General features: G+C 42.0%; 1 protein-coding gene and 1 non-coding gene across 2 annotated transcripts; one reads left to right on the top strand and one right to left on the bottom strand.

The window, feature by feature from the left end:
• Window positions 1-204: 204 nt before the first annotated feature.
• On the top strand, window positions 205-311 carry LOC142214743 (U6 spliceosomal RNA). Its single transcript, XR_012717307.1, has one exon. It is a non-coding gene; the product is annotated as a U6 spliceosomal RNA (small nuclear RNA).
• An 8217-nt stretch (window positions 312-8528) lies between these two features.
• LOC142213357 (olfactory receptor 6N1-like) lies at window positions 8529-9458 on the bottom strand. Its single transcript, XM_075281673.1, has one exon. The coding sequence runs from the start codon at window positions 9456-9458 to the stop codon at window positions 8529-8531; it is 930 nt and encodes a 309-aa protein (XP_075137774.1).
• Window positions 9459-12643: the final 3185 nt, after the last annotated feature.

Genomic DNA, 12643 nt, shown 5'->3' with positions numbered 1-12643 from the left:
CAAAGTATTGGTTCATCAGATGATGCTCAGGAGCTACAGACTTCATAGTGTCATTTTAAAGACATTTTCTGCAATAGGTAAACATTTTAGTTATTGTGTTTGGCGAATCAGCTTGCAACAAGCCAGATTTGTCCCAAACTTCCAAGTACATACAATACTAGTGAACCATAGAACTTTACAAAACAAAAAAGAAAGAAAAAGGCTGTGCTCGCTTTGGCAGCACATATGCTAAAATTGGAACGATACAGAGAAGATTAGCATGGCCCCTGTGCAAGGTTGACACACAAATTCGTGAAGCATTCCATTAAAAAAAAAGGCAGCATTTCAAGGATAGTGAAAAATGGACTTAATTAGCTCAGTGAGGTCTATTTTTTTAGAGGTCTAAGAAACTTTAGTGAGGTCTACTATTGGTCTACACGTACAGTATCCTTCTGCCATCCACCACCTGTACTCACCACGGACAGTATCCTTCTGACACCCTCCACCTGTACTGGGTCCAGGGGGCTCCCCAGGACAGATCTGACCCTTCTAACTAGCCTTTCAAGTCTATTTCTTTCCCTGGCTGATAGCTATTCCCCCAGCAGACCACTCCAAAGAAGATGGCTGATGCTAACACAGGGTTGAAAAGGCCCTAAGAAGTGTCCCCTGGACTCCAAAGTCCCTCAGCCTCCTGAGCAGGTAGAACCTTTTGTGTACCTTTCTGTGCAGCACCTCCAGGTTATCAGCCCAGTCCAGTTTATTATTGAGGAGCACACTCAGGTACTTATAGGTGTTAACTATCTCTATACCTGTCCCCTGGATGACCACCAAATTCGGAGCACGTCTCCGCTTACAAAAGTCCACCACATCTCCTTGGTCTTCCCAGCATTAATATTGAGTTGCTTTCACTGACACCATTCCACAAAATGCTGGTTTAAGTCTTTGTATTCCCCATCATCCCCATCAGTAATGGGACCTACTATTTAGGAGTCATCGGAGTACTTCTGTAAGTAACAGCTGGATGAGTAGTGCCTAAAGTCAGCAGTGTACAGTGTGAAGAGAAATGGGGCAAGAACTGTACCTTGTGGTGCCCCCGTACTACAGATCACAGTGTCAGACACCCAGTCCGGGCTCTCACATACAGAGGTATAAATAGTAACCCTGCCTCATATATGAAGACAGAAGTCATTTTTTTTGCATACCACAATATATCATTGTATATATTGTATATATTGTGCTATTTATTAATGAGAAATATAACTTCATGTTGCGAAAAACGCTTTTTTTTTTTTAAAGCCAAAGCCAGGATTGGATTGAGCAGAACATAGTAGTATAAAACGCGGCGTACACGATCCCGGCTCCCCTTGAAATCAATGCCACATCACGCGGCACGTTACTCTGTTTGAATGCACCCTTAAAGTAACACCACAAGACAAGAACTGATGTGTACCTAGCTGTCCTGACATCTTGCTGGTGGTACACAACATGTCAGAGTAAACATTTCATATACAATATAGATGATATAATGCACAATAGCATAACATAGCAAAATATATTATAGAAGACAATATGAAACAGGTGAATCACTTCAACAGGATCTCATGTAAGTCAAAGCAATGTAAAGGATCCAGTGCACGTTCCATTTTGCAGTTGGGTCTTCTGAATTTTGATTTTTTTTTTAATTTAAAGGACACCTCCTGTAAAAGCATTCATCATATTACTGAATACAAATCTAAGCTAGGAGTTTTCTACATTAATTCTATAGTACTTGATACATTGAAGTCAATTAAGAAAGGGAACAATAAAAATTGCACGTACCGGAAACAAAAAATAAGGAAGAGATCAAAGAAAAGATTGTTCACAGCTCATGTGCAGAAACTGTATTGTGGCGTTCACATTACCACAAGATCTGATTTTCTTCACAGCTGACGATTTATACAACATAATGGACACACCAAGGAATTCCACAGTACTCCAAAGGACCAACAGGTCCCAATACAGTTAATGGTTTGTGGATTCTCTAGATAATTTTTATACATGTTTTTCTTCTAATATTAAATCAATTTGTTCTTAGGATGCTGAGATTAATAGTGATTATTAGGGATTTTAATATCACAATGGTATGCTGTAGCCATAATATATTGTGATTGTCAAAAGTACAATATATATATATATATTGCGCAAGTACTGATTATAACTATATCTATCTATACATACATATACCGGCGCATCTCAATAAATTAGAATATCATCAAAAAGTAATTTTTTTTAGTAATTCAACTGAAACAGTGAACCTCACCTCAAATATTATATTTTAGGAAGAATATGCAAATCTGTCTCCCAAGATGTAAACAGGGAGGCAGTGCCTCTGGTATGTTGCCCTCTATAGCAAGCACCCTGAACAACATGCCCGACTTCCCAGAAGCCTTCACTGCATGATGCGAGGTTATAACCAAATCAGTTTCTCAGCTACGGACGGCACCATTTCTGTCTCTTTGGACGTCATCAGCACAGCACAGAGAGAACTGATTTGGTTTAAGTAAGAGGCTGAAAGACCAGATTGTAGGGATAACGTCTATCCTTAGGGAGAGACCACCTTCTCAGGTGTGTGGAGACTTATACAGCCATAGTTGCTCCACTGCAAGGGAACATGGGAAGAATATGCAAATCTGTCTCCCAAGATGTAAATAGGGAGACAGTGCCTCTGTTATGCTGCCCTCTATAGCAAGCACCCTGAACAACATGCCCGACTTCCCAGAAGTCTTTACTGCATGATGCGAGGTTATAACCAAATCAATTTCTCAGCTACGGACGGCCAATCAACGCTGGTTCTTCTACCTTTAGGAGTCTTCTCCATGCAGCTTCCCCGCAGCGTCGTCTGGCTCTTCATTCACTCTGCCAGGCATCGGGCCTGGGCAGAGCCAACTGCACATGTCCGCTTGTAGTGCGGGCATGAGCAGTTGGCTCCGCCCAGGCCCGATGCCTGGCAGAGTGAATTCAGAGCCGGAAGACGCCGCGGGGACGCTGCATGGAGAAGACTTCTCGGAGGATCCAGCCTGACCCTCACTCGTGGACTTGGTAAGTATAATTTGATCGAGCGTTGCCTACCCTTGAAACGAGCATTTTCCCCCCATAGTCTATAATAGGGTTCGATATTCAATTTGAGTAGTCGAATATTGAGGGGCTACTCAAAATGAATATCGAACCTCGAACATTTTACTGTTCGCTCATCTCTAATAATGACTTTTGGATTTTCCTTGGCTGTAAGCCATAATCATCAAAATTAACAGAGATAAGCGCTTGGAAAAGTTCCCTCTGTTTGTAATGTTCAATATAATATAAGGGGTTCACTTTGTTAATTGAATTACTAAAAAAAAAAAAAAAAAAAAACTTTTTGATGATATTCTAATTTATTGAACTGCACTAATTATATAGGACACAACTTGGTCTCAACAATTCATAATCAATCAAAATGCTCAAAAGGTTTGTCACAACTTATAGTCAATCTGTGTCACAGTGAACACTTATTGTGTTTTATGACATTAATGGATATATTTTTACATAACTGAAAATGGGTAATAATAGTTGTTAATCAATCAATCAATCAATCAATCAATCATATTGCATTATAAAGAGGCAAGGGGTAGTAGTAAAATAAAATTAAAAAAAAGTTATTTATTATCAATAGACAAACATTGACTTTACCAGAAGATGTAACAACTGTAGTGTAGAAGAAGACCTCCATGTATGTGTCCTTAGACCTGGGGGTATGCGCACTCTTCTAATATGTACTTACAGACTACGATCGGCACTAACTAAAAGGAGGCAGTAGTGCATCTATCAATGTTATACTAGAAAGATTTGGCTAGAGACAGAGCCGATAGTGTGGAAAGAAAAGACTCGCACCTGCGTAGTACAACACTGGCTCCGTACAAGAAGCATCTTTCTCTGTTTCTTTCTTCTACTAAAGCAGCAAGCAAAGCTTAATGATTGGCTCAATGAGTAAGTTCCAGGATTGGTGAGTATTGAAGGGATCCTATCATTAAAAAGCAATTTTTTTGTCCCTAACACGTAGGAATAGCCTTAAGAAAGGCTATTCTTTTCCTACCTTTAGATGTCTTCTCAGCGCCACCATTCGGTAGAAATCCCATTTTTCTTCTGTATGCAAAGGAGTTCCCTTGCAGAACTGGGGGTGTCCCCAATACTGCAAGAGAACGCTCCAGTGCCCCCTCTATTTGTGCCTGGAATGGCCTCTCCTTGCGTCTTCTTCCGGCATTGGCTTCAAACTTCTAGGCATGCACAGTCTGCTCTGCTGTCAGGCCTCAGGCAGAGCCGATTGCGCATGCGTATGGCAATTTTCCTGTGGCCGTTTTCACAGTAAATTGGTGTAAGCGGCCATCATCTTGTGGCTACTTACACAGTTATAGAAGATAGAGTCCTCACTCGCAGCATTGGGGATGCCCCCAGTGCTGTTTGAGCGCTGGGAACTTCCCCCAGTGCTGCAAGAGAACTCATTTGCATACAGTAAAAAACTGGTATTTCTACCAAATGGCGACACGGAGAAGACCTCTAAAGGTAGGAGAAGAATAGCCTTTCTTAAGGCTATTCCTACGTGTTAGGGACAAAAAAAAATAATTAATAATAATTTGCCTCCCAATAAACTAACAATTTGAAATATTTGGGACACATTTGCCCCAATACTATGGAGTGCTTTATTTTGTAACCCATTCTAACGCACCAAGATTATTACCACCAACATTTTCCTTTGACAAACCATTTAAAGTAAAGAATTGAGACATTTGTTTGGGCACGTAGTTTGGGCAAACTACACAAATGTAGTATATTTATACATTACCAACAGAGGACCTGGCTTTGCATGGTTATATTTCATTTTTTGTTTGTGTAGTGGCCACATAAGAATTTCCCAATTTTGCACTGGTGTATTTTGTATACCATTTGTGTGTGTGTCCATAAGTGTCATGTGTATCTTAGTTTGGATATCAGTGAAAAACCTGCAATCGGTTGTTGGATATCTTGAGTAAAGCTGTGTCAATGTGAACTTGTGTAACAGTGTCATCAACAGCGCCCTGCCCCTTAAAAGCTTACTTACAGCAGTGAAGACAAATGGGTGGTTTGTTATGGAAACCTGGAGTAACGCTCTGATGTGTGATGGTGTATATTGAGCTGTGTATCTATTCCTCTGATGTGTGCTGAGCTGTGTATCTAATCTTCTGATGAGTGTGTCTCTGTTTGGATATCAGTATTGGATACACCTGGAGTAGAGCTGTGTGAACGTGCAGTGACCGTATTTATGTCAGTTGGAATATGAGTGAAAGACTTGAAGGTTTGTATTGGCTAATGCAGGTCATTGTTTTGAGAATACTGTATCCAGGAACAATATGTCTGAGAGAGTTGATGCCTAAAATAAAACCTTCCTGGACACCTAATGTATCAGTAAGCCAAATTTGGTCAAGATCGGTCCAGTCGTTTGGTCGCACATAAAGAACAGACACACAGATAGATAGACAAACAGATAAAAACTCATTTATATATATATATATATATATATATATATATATATATATATATAAGAGATAAGAGACCATCAGGAGGGCCCGGTTTTGCATGGGTATATTTCATTTTTTGTTTGTAGCAACCAACCTATACAAATAGGTTTATTTCTAAGGAAACCTAGTGTAAAGCTGTGTGTATGTGAAAACTGAAGAACCTGCGAGCTTCCATTGGTCCATAAGCATCATGTGATCATGTGTATCTCAGTATGAATATCATTGAAAAAACTGCGATCAGTTGTTACCTGGAGAAAAGCTGTGTGTATGTGACCTTGTGTAACAGTGTCGTCCACAGTACCCTGCTCCTTTAAAGCTGACCTATAGCAGTGTAGAAGAATGGCTGTGTTGTTATGGAAACCTAAGCAATATAAGCAACATATACTGCTTTATCCTGAAAACCAAAGGAGAAAGATTGTCAGGGCAACAAAGGACACAGCACACACAGCTATGTGTTAGGACAGTGTGGCTATCCCTCTGCGGTTGCGGCTTGCTGCTTGTCTCTCCCTCCTTGTTGCCAGTAGTCCAGCTTAGCAAGGGTTCAACCCTCTTACAGCCGGAGGGTGTGGTCAGGCTGTGACTGACACTCGTGTCGACCATTCACCTCCGCCTTGGGCAGCTGGCCTGACTGAATTGGACCGCCCTTTCCCTTTTTAAGGAGAGAGGTTCCTCAGTCCGCTGCCCTAATGTCATTTTTCAAAAGCACTGTGTGTGTGTTCAGGTTAGCTAGTTTAGTTTAGAATTTTGTTAGGCAAAAATTCTTAGTTTCAGTTAGGAATTTATTTATGAAACTTTAAGTTGTTAGCTACCTGTGGTGTGCCTCAGTTGGTCACTGAGTGCACACTATCTGTTTGTTTGCAGTCTAGCTCAAGAGTGCTGGCTAGACTGGTTTTCTTTGAGCGGCTGCACTGATCTACATCTGATCTGTGATTATATAGAGTAACCTGGTTGCTGTAGTGGGCTGGCAGTGACGCTAACTGCAAGACCTTATTTACACCAGACTGTTCCTGTGGATCAGAAGCCCAGTGGGCTCCAGGGTTTAGTTTTTTTTTTCCCTTTTTTAAACCCAGCAGACCATAACACTATGCTACATCTTTACATACAAACAACATACAAAACTGTTACATCTCTATTTACTCACAGCACACACAGCACTGCTACATCTCTAAATAAACACAGCATACACAGCTCTGCTAAATCTTTACATACACACACCACTCTACTACATCATTACATATGCAGCACTGCTACAGCTCTACATACATACACAGCCCTGCTATATCTCTACATATTCACACATCATGCACCACACTGCCAAGGGTGTAGTGCAGAAAAACAGCAGAGTTGTTATGGAAACCTGGAGTAAAGCTGTGTGCATGTGGAGAGTAAGCACCTGTGAGCTAATCCTCCCCTGTGTGGTCATGTTTGAAGAGGTGTGTATCTAATCCTCCCCGTGTGGTACTGTGAGCTGAGATGCGTATTTAATTCTCTGGCTTGTGGTACAGTGTGCAGAGGCATGTATCTAATCCTCCAAAGTGTGGTACTGTGTGCAGACACATGTATCTAATCCTCCCCTGTGTGTTATTGTGTGAAGAGGCACATATCTAATCCTACGGCGTGTGGAACTGTGTGTAGACGCGCGTATATAATCCTACGGCATGTGGTACTGTGTGCAGACGTATGTATCCAATCCCCCGGCGTATGGTACTGTGTGCAGACACACGTATCTAATCCTTCGCGTGTAAAACTGTGTGCAGATGCACGTTTCTAATACTATGGCATGTGGTACTGTGTGCAGATGTGCGTTTCTAATCCTCTGGTGGTGGTACTATGTGAGGACATGCGTATCTAATCCTCCAGCGTGTTGAACTGTGTGCATATGCGCATATCTAACCCTCGGTCGTGTGGTACTGTGTGCAGACGCACATATCTAATTCTCTCCTGTGTGGTATTGTGTGAATAGGTGCGTATCTAATCCTACGGCATGTGGAACTGTGTTTAGATGTGCGTATCTAATCCTATGGCATTTGGTACTGTGAGCAGATGTGCTTATCTTATGCTCTGGTGTGTAGAACTGTGTGCAGATGCGTGTGTGATGTATCTAATCCTACATCATGTGGTACTGTCTGCAGACGCACGTATCTAATCCTCCGGCATGGGATACTGTGTGCTGACCTGTGTATCTAATCCTCTGATGCGTGTATCTCAGTTTGGATATCACTGTTGAATTGTGCATGTGGAGTGACCGTGTGTATTGAAGTTGGAATATGAGTGAAAGAATTGCAGGCAATAATAATAATAATAAAAAAAAAAACATTCTGAAGTATTCCTGTGAACATCCAGACAATCAAATACTCCTGAGTCCTTAAAGGGTAAATATTAGAGATGAGCGAGTAGTACTCGATCGAGTAGGTATTTGATCGAATACTACGGTATTCGAAATACTCGTACTCGATCAAGTACCATTCACTATTCGAAGGTAAAAGTTCAATGCAGAACCAGCATTGATTGGCCAAATGCTATACAGTCGGCCAATCAATGCTGGTTCTTCTCCTACCTTTAGAAGTCTTCTCCGTGCAGCTTCCCCGCGGCATCTTCCGGCTCTGAATTCACTCTGCGAGGCATCGGGCCTGGGCAGAGCCGACTGTGCATGTCTGCTTGTAGTGCGGGCAAGTGCAGTCGGCTCTGCCCAGGCCTGATGCCTGGCAGACTGAATTCAGAGCCGGAAGACGCCGCGGGGACGCTGCACGGAGAAGACTTCTCGGAGGATCCAGCCCGACCCTCACTCGTGGACCTGGTAAGTATAATTTGATCGGATGTTGCCTACCCCTGAAACGAGCATTTTCCCCCTTAGAGTATAATAGGGTTCGTTATTCGATTCGAGTAGTCGAATATTGAGGGGCTACTCGAAACGAATATCGAACCTCGAACATTTTACTGTTCACTCATCTCTAGTAAATATGTGTGTGTCACTTGCTAACATTAATACTTTGTATTAATCTGTCTAGTTACTTTTCTAATAGCATTCTTTACCTCTCTATTTCTAAATGTATATATAAATGGGTTTAGGGCTGGGGTCACCACAGTGTACATGAGGGCAAGAAACTTGTCGTAGTGGCTGCCATTAGGTGTGACATACACAATAATACCTGAGCCATAGAACAGAGACGCTACAATGAGATGGGACGAGCAAGTAGAAAAGGCTTTCTTTTTACCCTCTTTACTTTTAATCTTCAACACAGTATATATGATATGGATATAGAACCCCAATATGGCAAAAAACGGTGAAACTACTGAAATAAGAGATGTCACAATTGTCATCATATTACTAACAAATGGGTCAGAACATGCTAAATTTTGCAATGGTGAAAGGTCACAGAAAAAGTGGTCAATCTTATTTGGGCCACAGAAATCCAAAACGAAAGTCCCCACTGTAGGAAATAAAGGTATGGAAAAACCAAATACCCATGGTAAGACAGCCAACCCATAACAGAATCGACTGCTCATTATAGCGGAATAACGTAATGGATTGGTAATAGCTAGATATCGATCAAAGACCATCACAGATAGAAGGAAGCATTCTGTTACTCCAAGAGATAGGAAGGCATACATCTGAGCGAAACATCCAAAAAATGAGATGGTCTTCTCAGTCTGGATTAGGATGGCCAACAGTTTTGGGACAGTTACAGAGACAAACATTATTTCTAGAACAGTAAAGATACTGATGAAAAAGTACATTGGAGTGTGAAGAGAAGACTCAATTCTTATTAACACAAAGATAGTGATGTTTCCAAGAACACAAGTGATATATGCCAGAAGAACAGCGCAGAAGAGGAAGCTCTGATATTTCTGAAAACTGGAAAACCCCCAAAGTATAATTTCTTTCACCATAGTTTTGTTGACACCTTGCATTATTAGTTAACATAAGTTTGTATATTCTCAGCATATGTGCCACGACTTATAAGTTAGATTATATTTAGAAGTGAAGAAGATCCTCAAGGTCCTTGAGTTTTTTTTACCACTGCTCCAATATTTCCCACCTTTAACACCACCTCACACTGTAAAATATATATATGGATTCATCATATGGATAAACAAGAGTTCTACCCTTCATAGTTCCTTTTAAAGGCATATTCTAAAACATATTAATAGTAGAGATGAGCGAACAGTAAAATGTCTGAGGTTCAATATTCGTTTCGAGTAGCCCCTCAATATTCGACTACTTGAATCGAGTATCAATCCCCATTATAGTCTATGGGGGAAAAATGCTCGTTTCAGGGGTAGGCAACGTTCGATCAAATTATACTTACCAAGTCCACGAGTGAGGGTCGGGCTGGATCCTCCTTTAGAAGTCTTCTCCTTGCAGCATCCCTGCGGCGTCTTCCGGCTCTTCCGGCTCTTCATTCATTCTGCCAGGCATCGGGCCTGGGCAGAGCCGACTGTGCATGCTTGCACTACAAGCGGACATGTGCAGTCGGCTCTACCCAGGCCCGATGCCTGGCAGAATGAATGAAGAGCCGGAAGACGCCGCGGGGAAGCTGCAAGGAGAAGACTTCTAAAGGTAGGAGAAGAACCAGCGTTTATAGGCCAACTGTATAGCATTCGGCCAATCAATGCTGGTTCTGCATCGAACTTTTCCATTCGAATAGCGAGTGGTACTCGATCGAGTGCGAGTACTTCGAATACCGTAGTATTCGATCGAATACCTACTCGATCGAGTACTACTCGCTCATCTCTAATTAATAGTAATAAAACTTGTACAGGATAATATTTTTTTATATTAGGCTGGTGAAGGTGAAAAAAATAAATATAAACATAAACATACTCACCTGTTCTTTGTGATCCGGAGTCTCCCAGCATGGTCCGCTCCAACAGCTCTGGTGAGTTTTCTTTGTAACAAAAGTCCTTGCATTGGGCATCCTGCGTCCCTTCCCTTAGTCTGCTGATAGGCCCTGCCAGAAGAAAGCAGTTCTGGACCATGCTGGGAGAACCTGGAGCACCCCAAACAGGTGAGGTTTTGTTTGTTTTTTACCTTCCAATAAAAAAAAAAAATGTCTATCCTGGACAACCCCTCTAAAGCGTACCTCCAGTTATAAATAACTTGAATAGTAGAAACTTTGTAATATATCTTAGTAAGGATGTCTGTTTCATTCTCCACCTATTAAGCTGCTCTCACTGATTGTTTTTATTTATGTACTCACAAATATATATATATATATATATATATATATATATATATATATATATATTATTGATGTATTTTGTATGTTGTTTGTGTGTATATCCATAAGTGTCATGTGATTATGTGGATCTCATTTTAGATATCAGCGAAAAATCTGTGATCAGTTGTTATGGATACCTGGAGTAAAGCTGTATCTAATCCTTCCCCATGTAGTACTGTGTTTCGAGGCAAGTATGTAATCCTTGTTGGTGTGGTACTGTGTGCAGATGCACATATCTAATCCTTCGGTGTGTGGTACTGTGTGCAGATGCGTGTATCTAATCCTCCCCATGTGGTATTGTGCACGTATCTAATCCTCCTGTAAGTGAAACTGTGTGCAGACATGCATATCTAATCTTACGGCATGTGGTACTGTGTGCAGAGGAATGTATCTAATCCTCACCCATGTGGTACTTTGTGCTGAGAAGCATATATAAACCTCCGGCGTGTGGTACTGTGTGCAGAGGCATGTATCTAATCCTCCAAAGTGTGGTACTGTGTTCAGACGCACGTATCTAATCCTCCCCTGTGTGGTATTGTGTGAAGAGGTGCGTATCTAATCCTACAGTATGTGGTACTGTATGCAGATGCGTGATTCTAATCCTATGGTGTGTACAACTGTGTGAAGACACATATCTAATCCTCTGGCGTGTGGAACTGTAAGTAGATGTGACTATCTAATCCTATGGCATGTGGTACTGTGTGCAGACGTGCTTATCTAATCCTCTGGTGTGTGGAACTGTGTGCAGATGCACGTATCCAATCCTCTGGCATGTGGTATTGTGTGCAGACGCATGTATCCAATCCCCTGGCGTATGGTACTGTGTGCACACGTGCGTATCTAATCCTCTGGCGTATGGAACTGTGTGCAGATGTGCTTATCCAATCCTCTGGCATGTGGTACTGTGTGCAGATGTGCGTATCTAATCATCCCCTGTGTGGTATTGTGTGAAGAGGTGCGTATCTAATCCTCTGGCGGTGGTACTATGTGAAGACATGCGTATCTAATCCTCCAGCATGTTGAACTGTGTGCAGATGTGTATATCTAATCCTTCCCTGTGTGGTATTGTGTGAAGAGGTGCGTATCTAATCCTCCCCCACGAGGTACTTTGTGCAGACACACGTATCTAATTCTTCAGCGTGTGGAACTGTGCGCATATCTAACCCTCGGTCGTGTGGTACTGTGTGCAGATACATGTATCTAATCCTCCCCTGTGTGGTATTGTGTGAAGAGGCGCGTATCTAATCTTACAGCGTGTGGAACTGTGTCTAGACACGCGTATCTAATCCTATGGCATTTGGTACTGTGTGCAGACGTGCATATCTAATCCTCTGGCTTGTGTTACTGTGTGTAGATGCGCGTATCTGATCCTCTCCTGTGTGGTACTGTTTGCTGAGACGCGTATCTAATTCTCTGGCTTGTGGTACTGTGTGCAAAGGCATGTATCTAATCCTCCAAAGTTTGGTACTGTGTGCAGACACACATATCTAATCCTCCCCTGTGTAGTATTGTGTAAAGAGGCGTGTATCTAATCCTACGGCATGTGGGACTGTGTGTAGACGTGCGTATCTAATCCTACGGCATGTGGTACTGTGTTGACGCGTGTATCTAATCCTCCCCTGTGTGGTATGTGTGCTGAGATGCGTATCTAATTCTCTGGATTGTGGTACTGTGTGCAGATGCATGTATCTAATTCTCCCCTGTGTGGTATTGTGTGAAGAGGCACGTTTCTAATCCTCTGGCGTATGGAATTGTGTGCAGATGTGCATATCCAATCCTCTGGCGCGTGGTACTGTGTGCAGATGCGCATATCTAATCTTGCCCCGTGTTGAACTATGTGCAGATGTGCATATCTAATCCTCCTCTGTGTGGTAT

The sequence above is a fragment of the Leptodactylus fuscus genome, chromosome 7, assembly GCF_031893055.1.
Source record: "Leptodactylus fuscus isolate aLepFus1 chromosome 7, aLepFus1.hap2, whole genome shotgun sequence".
Taxonomy (NCBI): domain Eukaryota; kingdom Metazoa; phylum Chordata; class Amphibia; order Anura; family Leptodactylidae; genus Leptodactylus; species Leptodactylus fuscus.
Note: the sequence above shows the minus strand (reverse complement) of the source record. Positions and strands in the feature narration are given on the sequence as shown.